Source organism: Macaca nemestrina, chromosome 3 (genome assembly GCF_043159975.1).
Source record: "Macaca nemestrina isolate mMacNem1 chromosome 3, mMacNem.hap1, whole genome shotgun sequence".
In the NCBI taxonomy this organism is placed as follows: Eukaryota; Metazoa; Chordata; class Mammalia; order Primates; family Cercopithecidae; genus Macaca; species Macaca nemestrina.
This window is the reverse complement of record NC_092127.1, coordinates 36,314,615-36,335,839: the sequence shown is the minus strand read 5'-3', so window position 1 is coordinate 36,335,839 and position 21,225 is coordinate 36,314,615. Positions and strand designations below refer to the sequence as shown.

Sequence of the window (21,225 nt, the reverse complement as noted above, 5' to 3'; positions counted from 1 at the left end):
TCAGTGACCGCACTGAGTTCTGAGGCTAGTTCTTTCCAAGCCTGTTTGTTTATACAGCAGCCCCACTGGGGCAGCCAGTACATCTGGAGCTCTTCCTTGGTGACTGCATTTAGGCAGATACCTCAATTGTTCGTGTTCTTTTTCTAGGGAATTTAAAGTATTTGCAAAGAGGTTTGATTAACTGATTTTTCTAATGCATTAAAGACTTAAAGTCAGTAATGTATTACATGTTCCCTGAGATTCTAAAGTATTATGTTTAAATAATTTATTCCTCAATGTGCAAAAATTAATCTCATACTCTCACGAAGTTCAATGACTTAATATTTTCCTAAATTTACTAACTCTTAGGTGTAGTGAGATGAAATTTTTTCAACATTTTATTATGAAAATTTTCAAACATACAGCAAAGATGAGTTTTTCAGTGAATACCCATATGCCTACTACCTAGATTCTACCATTCTCATTTTATTCTTCTGGCTTTATCACATATATATTCATCTATCTACTTCTTATCTCTCCATCAACTCTTTTTTTTTAATCTACTTCAAAGGAGTTCTTTATATATGTATATCCTGGGTGCCAGGCCTTTTCCAGGTACATGTTTTGCAGTTATTTTAATCTAGTTGGTATTTGTCCTTTCATTTTCTTTCCAGTGCCCTTGGATGAGCAGAAGTTTTAAATTTTTATGAAGTATAATTTCCAAGTGCAGTTGCCTTTTCAAGTTTGTTTTGGAAGAACTGTATCCCAAATTTTTCGTAACAATAATCAAAATATTTCTGGGTTTTTTTGTTTTTGTTGTTTTGTTTTGAGACTGAGTCTCTCTCTTTTGCCCAGGCTGGAGTGCAGTGGTGTGATCTTGGCTTACTGCAGCCTCCACCTCCCAAGTTCAAGCGATTCTTGTGCCTCAGCCTCCTGAGTACCTGGGATTACTCGGGTGCCCGCCATAACGCCCAGCTAATTTTTGTATGTTTAGTAGAAACAGGGTTTTGCCATATTGGCCATACTGGTCTCGAACTCCTGAGCTCAAACGATCCACCCGCCTCAGCCTCCCAAAGTGCTGGGATTACAGGGGCGTGAGCCACCATGCCCATCCACAATATTTCTGTTCTAATTACTACATACTTTAGTTTTTTCAAATGATTTAACTTTTGTTATGCAAGTTCTTTTCACCACTTCAACCAAGGCTTATTAGCAGTAGAAAATAATATTCTAGACAGATTTTTTTTTTTTGTCTGGTCGTAAGATTTAAATATTCAACACGCATATCTTCCCTTAATGTTTTCCTTTGCATATGGTAGACATGCAACATGTATATGTGAATGATTGATAGGCAGCCATGAATTGTATAATTTCCCTATTGTTTAGGTATAGCTCTTCCACGAAACCCCTTCCACGAAACCTGACAGTTGCCTGTTTTGCTTTTAGTTAGAACTGCTAAATCTGTACAGTGTCATACATGTTAAAGCATTGTCTGTGTTTTCTTAAAATCAAAGTGTCAGAGAAGGTAATTCGCTCCTGTTACCATGTGATCCAGTATTACTAGGTTGGTGTTTTTTTGATACCGTTTCTGTTTTGTTTTGTTTTTTGAAACAGAATCTCACTCTATACTCAGGCTGGAGTATAGTGGCACAGTCATAGCTTACTGCAGCCTCAACCTCCCAGGCTCAAGCGATTCTCCCACCTCAGCCTCCCACGTATCTAGGACTACAGGCATACGCCACTACACCCAGCTAATTTTTTGATTTTGTAGAGATGTGGTGCGAGAGTGGTCTCAATATGTTACCCAGGCCAGTCTCCAGCTCTTAGGCTCAAGCAGTCCTCCCAAAATGCTGGGATTACAGACAGAAGACACCATGACTGGCCTATAACTAGTTTTTATACTTAAGTGGGAAGATTGTTCTTTATGTTCTGATCTCCAAGAACTTTATTGTTCTTTATGTTCTCCCTCAGGAGGCTGAAGTGGGAGGATTGCTTGAGCCCTGGAGGTCAAGGCTGCAGTGAGCCATGATCATGCCACTGCACTCCCATCTAGGTGATAGAGTGAAACCATGTCTCAAACAAAAAAAAATTGTATATGTATGCAAAAATCTCTTCACTTTAAGTTCTATTGAGGGTATTGAATGAGATTATCAAAGAGTTTCTTATAAGCTCTAAAATGCTTGATTCTATTATACTGTTCATTTCCAGGCCAATTTTTTAAATACATTTTTTCATGAACATAAAATTATGATGTATATATAAATATATAATAGAACACGATAGGGTGACTATAGTTAACAATAATATACTGTATATTTAAAAATACTAAAAGTGGAATCGGAATGTTCCTAACACAAAGAAATGATCAGTGTTTGAAGGGATGGATACCCTAATTACCACAATTTGATCATAGCACATTATATACCTGTATCAAAATATCACACATACCCTGTAAATGTTTACAACTATTATGTACCCGTAATAAAAGTTTTTTAAAAAGATAATATACATAGTAGAAAATAAACACGCGCTTTTCATTTTCTTTAAAACCCTTTTAAACAGAAAGATGTGTTTCAATTAAAAGACTTGGAGAAGATTGCTCCCAAAGAGAAAGGCATTAGTAAGTACCAAAATTACACTGGAATGTTTTGGGAAATATACTGGGATGTTTTGGGAAATATCTTAATATTCATTAAGTCGTCTTTTCTGCAACAGTCTTTCACTTTATGGAAAACCTGAATTTCTAGAGACAAAGAAATTACCACCAGTTACCTACCATCCAAAGATAACCACTGTCGTGTTGTCCTTTATTTTTCTGTATAATACATCCTGTATATTACATTTTGAATATATATCCCTGTCATTAAATATCCTTTTATAACATAAATGATTGTATAGCATCCCATTGCAATAAAAAATACTTTTAAAAATCTAGTTGATAAGCTGGGTAGTAGCACACACACCTTGAGGTCCCAGCCACTCTGGAGGCTGAAGCGGGAGGATCGCTTCAGGCCAGCTAGGCAACATAGCAAAATCCTGTCTTTAAAATAAAAATCCAGTTATTAGACTGGTTTCCAGTTTTTTTGCTATCGAAAACAATGTATTGACAGGCATCCTTTTATGTATCTATTATTGTTTTGTTTGGCTGTATTTATAAGGTGGAATTTCCCCATAAAAGATATGTATAAATCAGGCTGGGCGCGGTGGCTCACGCCTGTAATCCCAGCACTCTGGGAGGCCAAGGCAGGCAGATCACAGGGTCAGGAGATTGAGACCATCCTGCCTAACGTGGTGAAACCCCGTCTCCACTAAAAATAAAAATAAAAAAATTAGCCCGGCATGGTGGCGGGCATCTGTAGTCCTAGCTACTCAGGAGGCTGGGGCAGGAGAATGGCGTGAACCTGGGAGGCAGAGCTTGCAGTGAACTGAGATCGCACCACTGCACTCCATCTTGGGGACAGATCAAGACTCCGTCTCAAAAAAAAAAAAAAAGATATGTATAAATCTAAAGTTTTAGCTACAGAATGCCACATTTCTCCACCCATACTGAGAGTACCCATTTCCTTGAATTCTTTATTTTTTTAGTGTTTTTAATTGGGTAGTCATGTCTAATTGCTTTATTTTTTATTTCTTCAGTTATTAATGTGGTTGAACATTTTTCTCATATATTGGCCATGTATATTTCATTTTATTTTAATTTTATTTATTTATTTATTTTTGAGACAGAATCTACTCTGTCATCCAGGCTGGAGTGCAGTGGTGCAGTCCTGGCACGCTGCAATCTCTGCCTCTCAGGTTCAAGCAATTCTCCTGCTTCAGCCTCATAAGTAGCTGGGATTACAAGTGCCTGCCACCATGCCCAGCTAACCTTTGTATTTTTAGTAGAGATGGGGATTCGCCATGTTGGCCAGGCTGGTCTCAAACCCCTGACCTCAAGTGATCTACCTGCCTCGGCCTCCCAAAGTGCTGGGATTATAGGCATGAGCCACCATGCATATTTTATAGATGCACATTGATGTATTTTTTCTGTGTCTTATGTTGTTTCAAAATGAAAAAACCTCTTTTATTATGAATGTACATACAAATGAAACTAGACAACCACTGAGAGTCCCTCACACTTTTATGCACACCACACAGTTATTCTGTCTTTACAGTCATCAGTGAACAATTGGTTCTGCTACTTCTTAAAGATAGGAAAATTTCTTAAGTTTAAATACACAGCTAACCCTTGAACAACACCTATGTTTTTCAAGATTGGGATACCAATCCCCCACACAATTGAAAATCTGCATGTAACTTTTGACTCCCCCAAAACTTAACTACTGATAGCCTGCTGTTGACGGGAAGCCATACCATGTATTTACTATTCATTAAGTGGCAGTGGATCATCCTAAAGGTCTTCGTCCTTGTCATCTTACGTTGAGTAGGCTGAGGAAGTGGTGTTGCTGTCTCGGGTGGCAGAAAATCCACGTATAACTGGACCCATACAGTTCAAACCTGTACTGTTCAAGGGTCAACTATACAGTTTTAATTACACCAGTGTCCTAATATCCCCAGACAAATTGTAGGTAATGGAATCTCAACTGTATCTTGAAGGATCAAAATCAAAATTCAATACAGTCTACAAGATGGACAAATTTATTTTAAAAATTTGTATTAACTAGATTCCTTTTTTTCTTACCGTTTTCCCTCCCAGTGATTGACAATTTTTTTCTGCAGTGTAAGATGATAGCCAAATTACCCAACATCTTTTTTTAAAAAAGAAACATTATTTAGAAAAGGAAAAGATACCATATAGCAACAGACTATGAGCGTTAACACTCTTAAAATTACTTACTAAGCACTGATGCTAGTATCTTCTATTAGTACATAATCTATTGGGGGAGAAAAACTTGTATTTCTGTAGTTCTGTTTTACTTTTTCAAAGGCTTCTCACAAGTAACATTTTATTGACATTACCGCTGTGCACCAAAGTAGGTTTGGAAATGATCATATCTAATAGGTTTTAAAAATTAGGCATAAAGAACAGTTTGCCCTAGAGTCATCCAGTGTTACTGCTAAGAGTTAGGACTAGAACTCAGGTCCTATTCTTAATCCTGTATATGACCTGTTTTCCCCTAAGCTCCTATATAAGTTATGCTTTGCTTAAGGATGGGGATACATTCTAAGGAATGTTTCCTTAGGCAATTTTTTGTTGTGCATATTGTTATTTTTAAGAGCTTATTATTTATTAACTTTTTAATTCTTGATTTGTCATATGTTTTGCAAGTGTTTCCCCGGTTATTTGTCCTTTAATTTTATTTATGGTGTTTTTTTAACATAGAGTCTTTAAAAATTGTCTCTTAGCTGCTATGTCAGTAAAAGAAGTCCTTCAGAGCTTAGTTGATGATGGTATGGTTGACTGTGAGAGGATCGGAACTTCTAATTATTATTGGGCTTTTCCAAGTAAAGCTCTTCATGCAAGGAAACGTAAATTGGAGGTTCTGGAATCTCAGGTAAGCTGCCACAGTTAAAAGGAATAGATTTGCTTTATAACAGGAGTTGTTTTACTTCATCCTCTTTTCGTTTAGCAGTTACTTTTAAATTTTTGATGTGCATTATTTGACTGAAAGTCTAAAGATAATCAACATCTCTTTCTACAAAACAATATGAGGAACTTAGAACGTTTTAATTTTCATCTTCCCATATGTCAAGGTATTGTTTTTGTTGTTGCTGTTTTTATTGTTTTTTAATTTTCTCTTTATCAGTAGATGGTTTTTTGGGAGCAGTTTTAGACTTACAGAAAAACATTGATGGAAAAGTACAGAGTTCCCAAACATGCCCTTCCTCCCTCACCATGCACACAGTTTCCCCTATTATTGACATCCTATGTTAGTGTAATAAGTTTGTCACAATTGAGCCAATATTGATTTATTATTAACTAAATTCCATAGCTTACATTAGGGTTCATTCTTGGTGTTATATATTATGTGAGTTTTGACAAATGCACGATGATGTGTATCCACAATTATAGTGTTGTACAGAATAGTTTCACTGCCCTAAAAATCTGCTGTTCCCCACCTATTCATCCCTTCCTTCTCCTGAAACTCTAGCAACCACTGATCTTTTTACTGTCTCTATAGTTTCACCTTTTCCATATAGTTGGAATCATATAGTGTGTAACCTTTTCAGATTGGCTTCCTTCACTTCACAATATGCATTTGAGGTTTCTCCATGTCTATTAGTGGCTTGATGGCTCATTTCTTTTTATTGCTGAATAATATTTCGTTCTATGATTATACCACAGTTTGTTTATCCATTGAGCTATTGAGGAACATCTGGGTCACATCCAAGTTCGGGCAGTTACAAATAAAGCTGCCATAAACATTCGTGTGTAGGTTTTGTGTACACATAAATTTTCAACACATTTAGTACCAAGGAGCATGATTGCTGGATTGTATGGTAAGTTTATGTTTACTTTGTAGGAAACTGCCTAAGTATCTGTTTTTGCATTCCCAACTATGGTGGGTAAGAGTTACTATTGGTTCACATCATTGCCAGGATTTGGTGTTGTCAGTGTTTTGTATTTTAGCCAGTCTAATACATGTGTAGTGGTATCTCATTGTTGTTTTAAATTGCCATTCTCTAATGACGTATGATTTGGACATCTTTTTTTTTTTTTTTTTTTTCTTTTGTGAGATGGAGTTTCACTTTTTTTGCCCAGGCTGGCGTGCAATGGTGCGATCTCAGCTTACTGTAACTTCTGCCTCTCTGGTTCAAATGATTCTCCTGCCTCAGCCTTCCAAGTAGCTGGGATTACAGGCGCATGCCACCACGTCCAGCTAATTTTGTATTTTTAAGAGAAACGGGGTTTCACCGTGATGGCCACGCTAGTCTCAAACTCCTGACCTCAGGTGATCCACCCACCTTGGCCTCCCAAAGTGCTGGGTTTATGGCGTGAGCCACCACGCCCAGCCCTGGAACATCTTTTTTTATGCTTATTTGTCATCTGTGTAACAGGAGGTGTTTAGATCTTTTGCCCATTTTTTAATTGGGTTTTTGTTTTCTCATTTTTGAGTTTTAAGAGTTCTTTGTATATTTCGGACACCAGTTCTTTATCAAATACGTGCTTTTCAGAGATTTTCTCTGAGTCTGTGGCTTGTCTTTTCATTATCTTAACAGCGTCTTTCACAGAGCAGTTTTCAATTTTAATGAAGTCCAACTGGTCAATTTTTTTCTTTCCTGGGACATTCTTTTGGTGTTGTAACTAAAAAGTCATGGCCAAACCCAGTGGCATGTCGATTTTCTCCTATGTTACCTTCTAGGAGTTTTGTAGTTTTGCATTTTACGCTTAGATTTATTATCCATTTTGAGTTAATTTTTGGGAAAGGTGTAAAGTGTGTGTCTAAATTCAATTTTTTGTACATACATGTCCAAAGTAACTGTATTTTGGTATAATTTACTTCTTTTGTGTATGTGTGTATATATATATGTATATGTCTATATATGTATACACATAAAGCAAGACCCTGTCTCACACACACACAAATATATATATACACACACATATATATATATATACACACACACTTATATAACTACTAAAGTACCCAGGGTCTTGCTTTGGCACCCAGGCTGGAGTGTAATGGCACAAACATGGTTCACTGCAGCCTCAACCTCCCAGGCCCAAGCCATCCTCCCACTTCAGCCTCCTGAGTAGCTGGGATTATAGCATACTCTGCTAATTTTTGCACTTTTTTGTAGAGACAGGGTTTTGCCATGTTGCCCGGGCTGGTCTTGAACTCCTGAGCTCAAGTGATCCACCTACCTCAGCTTCCTAAAGTGCTGGTGGGTGAGCCACTGCAAGCGGCCTGTAACCCTGTGCACTTTATGAATTTAAAAACATGTCAAGAAGGAATCCATACTGAAGGACTTCCTTTAGTAATTTGTTCAGCCAGAGTGTAAGAGTGGTAAACTCTCAATCTTTGTTTGAAAATGTCTAATTTATCATTGCTTCCCAAATATAGAATTCTTAGTTATTTTTCCTCAGCATTTTGAAAATGTTATTTCGTTGTCTTGTGGCATATGTTGCTAATGAGATGTTTTGCTATCATTCTAATTGTCTTGTTTTGCTTAGTAATTTCTCTTCTGTTTGCTTTTAAGATTTCCTTCAGTCTTTGATGTTATGTTATGATGTTTTATCATGAATCCGAGTTTGCATGTTTTTATTTCTTCTGCTTTAGGACCCTGGCTGCTGCTTCCATGTAATAATTAAAGTCTTCTATTATGGAAAATTCTGGCTGGGCGCAGTGGCTCACGCCTGTAATCCCAGCACTTTGGGAGGCCAAGGCGGGCAGATCACAAGGTCAGGAGATTGAGACCATCCTGGTTAACATGGTGAAACCCTGTCTCTACTAAAAATACAAAAAAAAATTAGCTGGGCGTGGTGGCGGGCGCCTGTAGTCCCAGCTACTCGGGAGGCTGATGCAGGAGAATGGTGTGAACCTGGGAGGCGGAGCTTGCAGTGAGCCGAGATTGTGCCACTGCACTCCAGCCTGGGCAACAGAGCAAGACTCTGTCTCAAAAAAAAAAAAAAAAAGAAAAAGAAAAGAAAAGAAAATTGTAAGGTAGTATTACTTCAACTGTTTCCTGTTCCCTAATAGCTCTGTTCTTTCCTTCTGGGATTCCTATCTGTATCCTCATTCTGTCGTCTATGTTGTTTAAGAACTCTTTATTTTTCCATGTCTTTCCATGTCTGTGATTCATTGCAGTTAATTTTCTCAGCTCTCTTTCACTTTCAGTTCTTTCCATACTATTTATAATCTGCTACTTAGCTGTTCATTGAGTCTTTTTATTTTAATAATTAGATTTTATCTCTAGAAATTCTATTTGGTCCTTTTTCAGTTCTGCCTATCCTGTTTTTCCTACACTGTTCTATTTCATTATGGCTTCTATTGCTTTCATCTCTTTTACAAATTTAAACTTATTGATATGGCTTTGATCTGTGTCCACTCCAAAACCTCATGTCAAATTGTAATCCCCAGTGTTGGAGGTGGGGCCTGATGGCAAGTGATTGGATCTTGGGGGCAGTTTCTCATTAATGGTTTAGCATCATCCCCTCAGTGCTGTTCTTGTGATAGTGAGTGAGTTCTCATGAGATCTGGCTGTTTAAGTGTGTAGCACCTCCCCTGCCTTTGAGTCCTGCTCCTGCCATATAAAACGCCTGCTCCGCTAAGTAAAAGATCCCTGAGGCCTCCCCAGAAGCAGAAACCCCCATGCTTCCAGTATAGCCTGCAGAACCATGAGCCAATTAAACCTCTTTTCTTTATAAATTACCCAGTCTCAGGTATTTCTTTATAGCAATGTGAGAACAGCCTAATACACATACTTAACTTATATTTTCCGATTACTTAAATATGTCAAATTTGGGGAGGACTATTAATTTGATATGTGTATCTGTTGGCTGCTACCATTTGTAGTTTTTTTAACCTGTATGTTTTTTAGTTTTTATTTATGAGCTCACATTCAATTGGTGATGTTTAGTCTGTGGGAGCCACAGGTGCTCTGTGAAATAGTGGTTTAGGTTTTTTTTTTTTTTTAGAGTCTTTGGGTACTTTAGTTGTTATAGACCAATTTTTATGTTAATTTCTTGGCTTACAGTTCTACTGCCTCATGTTTTATACAGGATGAGTACTGCATAAAATTTAGTATGCATGTCTATACATGGCATGGATTGAGAGATTTGTTTTCCTATAGGTGACTTTCCCCCACCCCCACATGAAGTGCAAGATGGAGGTAAGCTCCTTGTTATTGTCCATGGAATTTGCTGGTACTTTGAGCTATATGCTGGAGTTCAGTTCTAGCCCTCCTTGTTTCATGACCCTTCACACCTGCTTTCCTGGTGTGCATGTTAGACTCCTAGCCCCTAGTCACCTTTCTATTGTTGCTTTTTGTTTTTTCATTTCTGTCACCTGGGGATAGTTCTTCCTTTTTTTTTTTTTTTTTTTGAGATAGAGTTTCGCTCTTGTCGCCCAGGCTGGAGTGCAGTGGCACAAGCTCAGCTCACTGCAATCTCCGCCTCCCAGGTTCAAGCAATTCTCCTGCCTCAGCCTCCCGAGTAGCTGGGATTACAGGCGCCCACCACCATGCTTGGCTAATTTTTGTATTTTTAGTAGAGACAGGGTTTTGCCACTTTAGCCAGGCTGGTCTCGAACTCCTGACCTCAGGTGATCTACCCGCCTCGGCCTCCCAAAGTGCTGGGATTACAGGCATGAGCCATTGCACCCAGCCTGATTTTATTTTTTTGTTCATCATTCAAAAGACAGTTTTCCATGTTTTTTGAGTAAAAGAAGATGTGTTGGATTTTGGAAATAACATGCCTTCAAAGAGCGTGCAGTCAGTTGTAGGAGGACAGTGGGAGAAAAGGAAGAGGATAGAGAAGGATTGGTGAAGAGATAGGTAGAGGCCACATTCCTCTGTGGCATGATCAGGAGTTCAGACCTACCTAAGAGGGATGGAAAGCCAATGAACATTTTTACCAGGGAAGTTACATGATGATAAATGCCTTTCTGGGGACAGTATGAAGAACAGGTTGAGGGAAATGGCGCCTAGGATCAGAGAAATCAGCTATGAGGCTATTATAATTGCATGGTTAACAAATGGGGACCCACATTGAGGTGTCTGCACACTCTCTAGGATGGCTACTGTCAGACACACGGAGAGGGCCAGGAGTGGTGGCTCATGCCTGTTATCCCAATGCTTTGGGAGGTCGAAGTGGGAGGATCACTTGAGCCCAGGAGTTCACGACCAGCCTGGGCAACACAGCAAGATTTTTTACAAAATAATAGTAATAAATTTTTTTCGAAAGAGAATAATAAGTGTTAGCAAGGATGTGGACAAATTGGAGCCCTTGTGCACTGTTGATGGGAATGTGAAATGGTGCAGCTGCCGTGGAAAACAGTATGGTGGCTCCTCAAAGAGTTATAAATAGAATTACCCTATGATTCAATAGTTCTATGGTGTACATCTGTGGTCTCAGCTACTTGGGGCCTGAGGTGGGAGGATCACTTGAGCCCAGGAATTCAAGACCAGTCTGGGCAACATGGCAAGACTGCGTCTCTACAAAAAAATTGTAAAAGTAGCCGGGGATAGTGGCAGGCTCCTGTGGTCCTGGCTATTTGACAGGCTAAGGTAGGAGGATCTCATGAGCCTAGGAGTTTGAGGTTGCAGTGAGCCGTGTTCGTGCCACTGCACTGCAGGTTGGGCCACAGAGTGAGACCCTGTTTAAGAAAAAAAATTCCATTTTTTGGTACATATCCAAGACTTGAAAGCAGGGTCTTGAAGAGCTATTTTTACACCTACATTCATAGCAGCATTACAGTAGCTGAAAGGTGGAAGCAACCCAAATGGCTTTCCATGAAGGAATAAGCAAAATGTGAAAGTGGAATATTATTCAGCCTTGAAAAGGAATGACATTCCTTTTATTTATTTATTTAGAGATGGAGTCTCACCCTGTCGCCCAGGCTGAAGTACAGTGGCACAGTCATAGCTCACTGCAGCCTCAAAACTCCTTAGTGTAAGTGATTCTCCACCCTTAGCCTCCTGAGTGGCTAGGATTGCAGGCTCATCCCACCACAAGGAATGAAATTCTGACAAATGCTACAACATGGATGAACCTTGAGGGCAGTATGCTAAGTTAAAAGTCTATCATAAAAAGACAAATACTATATGATTCCACATAATATGAGGTATCTAGAGTAGTCAAACTTACAGAAATAAAAAATAGAATGAGGGCTGACGTTGCTGACCTTAGAAGATGATTCCACTGGCACTCCTGTCCCTGACTGAAGAACCAGATGTTGTTGCCAGCAAAAAAAAAAAAATTCTATCCAAGCTACCAGTCACAGTTCTGGAAGGTATGTGTCATTGGCCAAGCCTGGGTCATGTGTCCACACTCTAGTTGCCAGGAGAGCTGGGGAAGTAAATAATTAGGGTTTCTAGATTCTGTGGTAGGAGTTAGCTGCTTCCTGTTGGCACAAACAGTTCCCCAAAACAGAAACAGGGTTCAGATGCTGAACAGCACCCCTGCTCCTGTGATAGATACTCACAAAATAAGAGAAAAAACTCTAGAAAGGAACACAGGACATGGAGTCAAAATAACAACAAATTTATGGAATACCACCATCGTGTGCTAGATACTGTTCTGGGCACTTGGGATCCATTAGTAAACAAAGGTTGAAAGCAGGGAGATCAGATAGGTTATTGGAATAATCCAACTGTAAGGTTACAGTGGTTTTTTATTTATTTTATATTTTTTATTTAAGAAAAAGGAGCCGGGCACGGTGGCTCACGCCTGTAATCCCAGCACTTTGGGAGGCCGAGGTGGGTGGATCACGAGGTCAGCAGTTCAAGACCAGCCTGACGAACATGGTGAAAACTCGTCTCTACTGAAAATACCAAAAAAAAAAAAAAATTTTAGCTGGGCATGGTGGCGGATCCCTGTAATCTCAGCTACTTAGGAGGCTGAGGCAGGAGAATCTCTTGAAACCAGAAGGTGGGGGTTGCAGTGAGCTGAGATTGTGCCACTGCACTCTAGCCTGGGCAACGAGAGCAAAACTCCGTCTTAAAAAAAAAAAAAAAAAAAAAAAGGAAAGAGAAGGCCTCAGAAAAGAGGTCATCTTTTTTGGTTTTTTTTCATTTTAGGAGATGGAGTCTTGCTCTGTCACCCAGGTTGGAATGCAGGGGCACAATCATAGCTCACTGCAGCCTTGAACTCCCGGGCTCCAGCAGTCCTCCCACTTCAGCCTCCCGAAGTTCTGGGATTACTGGTGTGAGCCACTGTGGCTGACCACGGTAATGATGGTTTAAACCAAAGCAGTGGCAATGGATTTGTGAAAAAAGTTGTTGAATTCTGGATATAGTTTGAAATTAGAGCCAATAGTATTTCCTTATGGAATGGATATAGAGTGTGAGGTCAATAAGGGAATTGTATTAGTTTTTTATGACTGCCATAGTAAATTAGTGCAAACTTGGTGGCTGCAAACGAAAAAATATATTCTATCACAGCTCTGGAGGCCAGAAGTTCAAAATCAGTGTTACTAGGCCAAAATCAAAGTGTTGGCACAGCTGCTCCTCCTCCAGAGGCTCTCTGGGATAATCTTCCTCGCCTCTTTCAATTTCTGTGGGCTGCCAGCATTCTTTGACTTGTTGCTGCATCACTCTGATCTCTGCCTCTGGGTCACATTGCCTTCTCTTCTGCTGTATGTGTCAAATTTCCCTTTAATAAGGATACATGTGATTACATTTAGGATCTGTCATAGTAATCCTTGATATGAACATTGACTACCATAGCAGTTGTGGATGAATGTTTTAAAAATTCTACTAAGATAGGGAAGACTGCAGGAGGAGCAGGTTCCTGAAGGAAAATCAGAAATTCAGCTTTGACCATGTTAAGTTTGAAGTGACTGTTAGACAAAGAAGTGGAAACCATCAAGTAGACAATTAAATATATGAATCTGTATTTCAGAGACAAGTCTATAATTTAACCAACTGCTTCACTAATCTCACTGCAGATGGGGGAGTCCTCACTGAATCCTGACTCTCAGGTTGTTCCACATTTTCTTTGAAGTTCTGTATTTAGAGTGTTATTGGTTACAAGTACTAGGACGTTACTCACGCTAGTGGGTATGTTTTAAGGAAGTAGAAACAGGAATGGGAAAACATGTAAGAATAATAACTGGTATTTATTGAGCATTTGTGCCTGGCAGTGAACCATGGTCCTAAATGTATTATCTCATTTAATCCCCACAGTATTATGAGGTTAGTATTGTATTTATTTTATAGATGAAGAAACTGAGGCACAGAGAGATTAAGAGCTTGTCCAAGTCTCACAGTAAGTGTGGAATTGGGATTCCATCTCAGGTATTTTGACTTCAGATAGCCTGTCTTTCCATTCTCCCCTCCTTACTGTCCCCTCCTCTCCCTTTGGCTGCTAGAGTTGGGTAGAATGGAAGTCTCAAAAGCACTATGGCTGGGCAGATATTCTAAAAGTACTCACCTTATCTCTCTTTTTTTTCAACAACCTTGCTGAGATATAGTTTATATACTGTATAATTCACCCATTTAAAGTGTATGGTGTAATAGTTTTTAATATGTTCACTGATAGATGTACAGTCATCACTACAGTCAATTTGAGAACATTTTCATTACCTCACACAGAAACCCTCTACTCTTTAGCTATTATTCTGAATCTTCTGAGCCCACTCCTCCCACACAGACCTAGGCAACCACTAATCTACTTTCTGTCACTGTAGATTTCCCTGTTCTGGACATTCTATATGAATGGAATCATATAATATGTAGTCTTTCATGACTGACTTCTTTCCCTTGTCATAGTATTTTCAAAGTTCATCTATGTTGTATGTTTCAGTACTTCATTACTTTTTATGGCCAAATAATACTCTGTTGTACAAATATACCACATCTCATTTATCCATTCACAAATATACCACATCTCATTTATCCATTCATCTGTTGATGGGCATGTGAGTTGTTTCCACTTTTTGACTATTCTGAATAATGCTGCTCTAAACTTTGATGTACATGTTTTTGTGTGGACATATGTTTTCATTTCTCTTGGTGTATACCTAGGAGTACAACTTCTAGGTCATATGGTAACTCTGTGTTTAATTAGGTGAAGAACTGCCAGACTGTTTGCCAGAGCAACTGCACCATTTTATAGTTCTAATAACAGTGTGTTGGCTGGGCGCGGTGGCTCACACCTGTAATCCCAGCACTTTGGGAGGCCGAGGCGGGCGGATCACGAGGTCAGGAGTTCAAGACCAGCCTGACCAACATGATGAAACCCCGTCTCTACTAAAAATACAAAAATTAGCCGGGCATGGTGGTGCACGCCTGTAATCCCAGCTACTTGGGAGGCTGAGGCAGGAGAATTGCTTGAACCTGGGAGACGGAGGTTGCAGTGAGCCGAGATCAGGCCTCTGTACTCCAGCCTGGGTGACAGAACAAGACCCTGTCTAAAAAAAAAAACAACAACAAAAAACTCTGTTAGCATACTCATTTCTCCACATCCTCCCAAAACCTATCTGAATTTTTGATTCTAGCCATCCTAGTGGGTGTGAAGTGGTATCTCATTGTGGTTTTGGCTTCCATTTCTCTGATGACTGGTGATGTTGAGCATCTTTTCATGTGCTTCTTGGCCGTTTGCATATCTTCCTTGAATAAATGTTTATTACTATTCTTTGCCCATATCTCTTCTCTTAAATGTGATGCTGTATTTTTCTTTCCTGCTAGGAAACAACGTGCATATTCACTCAGCAAATTTTTAAAATCTTAGTTATGAATTTAGAAACTTTATAAAGGGTAATTTACTTTTGGGCCTTACTGAACTTCCCTATCTTCATGTTTTTTTGTTCTTGCTTTTATCCATTTTGAGAATTCCCTTTTCTGTCCTCTCTATTTAGCCAAATTCTAAATATCTCTTAGAAACCTCCTCAAGCTCTCATTGCTTAAAATATTCTTACCCTTCTCTAACCTCCTGTAATATTTTTTATCACAAGTAAAATATGTTGCTTTGGCATGTACTGCTGGTTGCCTACTAGTAAACACTGTCCTCCTCTTCTTTACTATTAATACACTTTGTTAAGGGATAGTGTGTCTTACTAAAAAATACTCATCTTTCCAGACTCCCTAGCAACTAATGGTGGCAATGGGAAGCAGGTGTGATAAATGAGATGTAAGTAGAAGACTAGCTTTGACTTTCCTGGGAAAGTTTTCACTTTCCTGAAAAAGGCAAAGCTTCTTTCTCTTATTTTCTGTGATACTGCGTTACCAAGGTAGAAAGCATAAGGATGACAGTTCTGTTCATTCATGTCCATATCACATTCTCAAAGAATGACAGAGCCTGGAAAAAAGATCTTGGGTCTCTGGTGGCATCATGAGATACTGTACTAGCCTTGTTTAATCCAGTTTTAGTTAAGTATTGTTATTTGTGGCTGAATGTGTATTCTAAATGAATACTACTGTTTTGTAGCCTTTAAAAAAAAAGTGTGATTTAGATTTTGTATTAGTTATCCATTGCTGTGTAACAAAAATATGTACTCCAAAACAGGATGACTTTAAGAAATAGACATTACTGTCTCACAGTTCTTGTGACTCATGAATCCCAGCATGGCTTAGTTGGGTACGTCTGGCTCAAGGCCTTATGCGAGGTATAGTCAAACTGTTGGCCAGGGTCATATTCTCATCTGAAGGTTCATCTGGGAGAGGATCTGCTTCCAAATCCACTCATGTGGTTATTGAATTTAGTTCCTTGCAGGGTCTTGGGGATCTCAGTTCCATGATGGCTTTTGTCCTGAGGCCTCCTTCAGCTTCTTACCACATGGTTTTCTCCATAGTACAGCTCACAATATGGCAGCTGGCTTCCCTCAAAGCAAACACACGTGTGAGAGTCCAAGACAGAAGCAGTAGTTTTTTTGTATCTTAATCTAGGAAGCAACATCCCATCACCTCAGCCACATTTTATTACCTAGAAACAAGTCATTAAATTCAGTGTACACTCAAGAGAGGAGATTACACATGACCATAAATACAGGCATACCTCAGAGATATTGCAGGTTCAGTTCCATACCACCACAATAAAGGGAATAATGCAATAAAGTGAGGACAGAAACTTTTTGGTTTCTTAGTGCACCTAAAAGTTATATTTACACTATACTGTAATCTATTAGGGGTGTGATAACATGTTTTTAAAAACTAATGTACATTAATTAAAAAATACTTTATTGCTAAAAAATGCTGATGAGCATCTGAGCCTTCTGTGAGTTGTAATCTTTTTGCAGGTGGAGGGTATTGCCTTGATCTTGATGGTTGCTGACTGATCAGGGTGATAGTTGCTGAAGGGTAGATGGCTATAGTCGGTTTTTAAAAATAAGACAACTGGGCCGGGCGCGGTGGCTCAAGCCTGTAATCCCAGCACTTTGGGAGGCCGAGGCGGGTGGATCACGACGTCAGGAGATCGAGACTATCCTGGCTAACATGGTGAAACCCCGTCTCTACTAAAAATACAAAAAAACTAGCCGGGCGTGGTGGCGGGCGCCTGTAGTCTCAGCTACTTGGGAAGGCTGAGGCGGGAGAATGGCGTGAACCCGGGAGGCGGAGCTTGCAGTGAGCCGAGATCACGCCACTGCACTCCAGCCTGGGAGACACAGCGAGACTCCGTCTCAAAAAAAAAAAAATAAAAATAAAAAAAATAAAAAAATAAGACAACTGTGAAGTTTGCTCCATGGATTGATTTCACAAAAGATTTCTCTGTAGTATGTGATGCTGTTTGATAGCATTTTACCCACAACAGAACTTTGAAAATTGGAGTCAGTCCTCTCAAACCCTGCCTCTACTTTATCAATTAAGTTTTTGGAATATTCTAAATCCTTTGTTGCCATTTCAACAATGTTCATAGTGTCTGCATGAGGAATAGATTCCATCTCAAGAAAACACTTTCTCTGCTCATCTATAAGAAGCAATTCCTAGGACTAGACTTGGTGGCTCATTCCTGTAATCCCAGCACTTAGGGAGGCTGAGACAGGCAGATCACTTGAGGACAGAAGTTCAAGACCAGCCTAGCCAACATCATGAAACCCTGTCTCTACTTAAAATACAAAGATTAGCCGGACTTGGTGGCATACGCCTGGAATCCCAGCTACTCAGGAGGCTTGAGACGGGAGAATTACTTGAACCTAGGAGGTGGAGGTTGCAGTGAGCTGAGATCACGCCACTGCCCTCCAGCCTGGGTAACAGAGCCAGACTCCATCTCAAAAAAAGAAGCAATTTCTCATCTATTTAAGTATTATCATAAGATTGCAGCAATTCAGTCACATTTTTAGTCTCTGCTTCTCCTTCTCATTTTTATTCTTGCCATTTCCATCACATCAGTTACTTCTTCCATTGGAGTCTTGAACCCCTCAAAGTCATACATGGGGGCTGGAATCAACTTCCTCCAAATTTCTATAAATGTTGATGTTTTGACCTCCTCCCCTGAATCACAAATGTTTTGTTTTGTTTTTTGAGATGGAGTCTCACTCTGTCATCCAGGTATTGGCACGATCCTAGCTCACTACAACCTCCGCCTCCCGGGTTCAAGTGATTCTCTGGTCTCAGGTCTCCCAAGTAGCTGGGATTATGGGCATGCATCATCACGCCTGGCTAACTTTTGTATTTTTAGTAGAGATGGGGTTTCACGATGTTGGCCAGGCTGGCCTTGAACTCTTGACTTCAAGGGATCTGCCCACCTCAGCCTCCCAAAGTGCTGGGATTATAGGCGGTATCCACCATGCCTGGCCACAAATATTCTTAATGGCATCTAGAATGGTGAATCCTTCCCAGAAAGTTTTTAGTTTACTTTGCTCAGATCCGTCAGAGGAGTCATTGTGGCAGCTATAGCCTTACTGAATGTTTTTCTTAATAAAACTTGAAAGTTGAAATTACTCCTTGATCCATGGGCTACAGAATGGGTATTGTGTTATTAGGCATGAAGACATTAATCTCCCTGTATATCTTCATCAGAGTTCTTGGGTGACTAGGTGCATTGTCATTGGGCAGTAATATTTTGAAAGAAATCTTTTTTCTGAGCAGCAAGTCTCAACGGTTGCCTTGAAATACCCAGTAAGCCATGCTGTAAATAGATATGCTGTCATCTGAGCTTTGTTGTTCCATTTATAGGGCACAGGCGGAGTAGATTTAGAATAATTCTTAAGGGCCCTAGGGTTTTCACTGAGCATTGGCTTCAACTAAAGTCACCAGCTGTATTAGCCTCTAATAAGAGTGTCACCCTGGCCTTTGAAACTTTAAAGCCAGGCATGGACTTCTCTCTTGCTATGAAAGTCCTAGATGACATCTTTTTCCAACAGAAGGCTGTTTTGTCTACCCTGAAAATTTTTTGTTTAGTGTAGCTTGGCTAGGTCTTCTGGATAACTTGCTTCACTTCATAGTACTTGCAACCTCGTCTTGCACTTTTGTGTTATGGAGATGGCCTCTTTCCTTAAACCTTATGAGTCAATCTCTGCTAGCTTCCAGCTTTTTCTGTGCAGCTTCCTCACCTCTCTCAGCCTACAGAGAATTGAAGAGAGTTGAGGTTTTGCTCTGGATTAGGCTTTGGCTTAAGGGAACGTTGTGGTTGGCTTGATCCTCTACCCAGACCACTAAAACTTTCTCTATCTCAGCAATAAGGCTTTGCTTACCATTTGCGTGTTTACTAGATTAGCACTTTTAATTTCCTTCAGGAACTTTTCCTTTGCACTTGCAACTTGGCTCTTTGGCACAAGAGGCCTAGCTTTCGACCTGTTTTGGCTTTTGACTGTATCTTCCTAACTAAGCTTAATCATTTCTGGCTTTTGATTTAAAGTGGGAGATGTGTGACCTTTTTTCACTTGAATGCTTAGAAGCCACTGTAGGGTTATTAATTGGCCTAATTTCAATATTGTTGTGTCTCAGGGAATAGGGAAGGCCAAGGGAGGGTGAGAGATGGAGGAACGTTGAGTCACTGGAGCAGTCAGAATACATACAACATATATTAAGTTCACTGTCTTATGTTGGCATGGTTTGTGACACCCCAAAACAATTACAATAGTAACATCAAGATCACAGATCACCATGAAAAATGTAATAATAATGAAAAAGTTTAAAGTAATGCAAGAATTACACAGAAACAAGAAGTGAGCACATGCCATTGGAAAAATGACACCGATAGACTTGCTTGACTCAAGGTCGCCACAAACTTAATCTGTAGAAAACACTATCTGAAGTGCAGTAAAGCAAAGCACAATAAAAACGAGGTATGCCTGTACAAAGAGGGATCATTTAGGCCATCTTAGAGGATATCATAGGATTTTTTTTTTTTTTTTTTTTTTTTTTTTTTGAGACGGAGTCTTGCTCTCTCGCCCAGGCTGGAGTGCAGTGGCCGGATCTCAGCTCACTGCAAGCTCCGCCTCCTGGGTTCACGCCATTCTCCTGCCTCAGCCTCCCAAGTAGCTGGGACTACAGGCGCCCCCCACCTTGCCCGGCTAGTTTTTTGTATTTTTTAGTAGAGACAGGGTTTCACCGTGTCAGCCAGGATGGTCTCGATCTCCTGACCTCGTGATCCGCCCATCTCGGCCTCCCAAAGTGCTGGGATTACAGGCTTGAGCCACCGCGCCCGGCCGGATTTTTTTTTAAAAACTTTTTACGTGTATATATCTTCTTAATTAGTTTTTTAAAAGCAGCTTTAATGATAAATAAATGACATACAAAAACCTGCTCATAAAGTGTATGCTTTTATAACCTTTGGCATATGTATGTGTCCACGAAACTATCACCACAATCAAGGTAATTGAACATACCAATCAACCCTAAAAGTTTTTCTATTCCCCTTTGTAAAGTCATTCTCTTCCTTCCCTACACTGCTCCCGTCCCCCTATTCCCAGCAAACTGCTGATTTGCTTTATGCCACCATTCATTAGTTTGTATTTTCTAGAATTTTATATAGATGGCATCATACCGTAGTATGTACTTTCCCACACCCCCACCTCCCAGCTTCTTTTACTCGGTAAAATTATTTTAAGATTTACCCATGTTGTTTTATGTATTCATTCATTTCTGTTGCTGAGTGGAATTTCAGTGTATGAATATACAACAGTTTATTGATGAACATTTGGATATTAAGCTCTTTTATTGAATGCATAGACATTAAGGATTATGTGGCTTTGATGTATTTATTATTATGAAATGACTTCTTTATTCCAGGTAATATTCTTTTTTTTTTGAGATGGAGTCTCGCTCTGTCGCCCAGGCTGGAGTGCCGTGGCCGGATCTCGGCTCACTGCAAGCTCCGCCTCCCGGGTTTACGCCATTCTCCTGCCTCAGCCTCCCGAGTAGCTGGGACTATAGGCTCCCGCCACCTCGCCCAGCTAGTTTTTTTGTACTTTTAGTAGAGACGGGGTTTCACCGTGTGAACCAGGATGGTCTTGATCTCCTGACCTCATGATCCGCCCGTCTCGGCCTCCCAAAGTGCTGAGATTACAGGCTTGAGCCACTGCACCTGGCCCAGGTCATATTCTCTGTTCTGGTGTTAAATAGGAACTCTTTCTTCTGAGTAACTCTTTCTATAGGAAATTTTTTTTTTTTTTAATTAAAAGTAGCATGGCATATCTTTTTCTGTTTACTTTTAATCTTTTTGTGTTTTCATATTTAGAGTAAGCTTCTTACATGTAGTTGGGA

General features: G+C 39.8%; 1 protein-coding gene across 4 annotated transcripts in view; it reads left to right on the top strand.

The window, feature by feature from the left end:
• LOC105463501 (meiotic nuclear divisions 1) overlaps nt 1-21,225 on the top strand; it is a 118,695-nt gene that overhangs the window by 10,668 nt on the left and 86,802 nt on the right. For all 4 annotated transcript variants that reach the window (XM_071092921.1, XM_024787258.2, XM_024787260.2 and 1 more), the window contains exons 3-4: nt 2,542-2,599; nt 5,326-5,474. In XM_071092921.1, the coding sequence (XP_070949022.1) occupies nt 2,542-2,599; nt 5,326-5,474 (207 nt within the window). The remainder of the gene's footprint in view (nt 1-2,541; nt 2,600-5,325; nt 5,475-21,225) is intronic.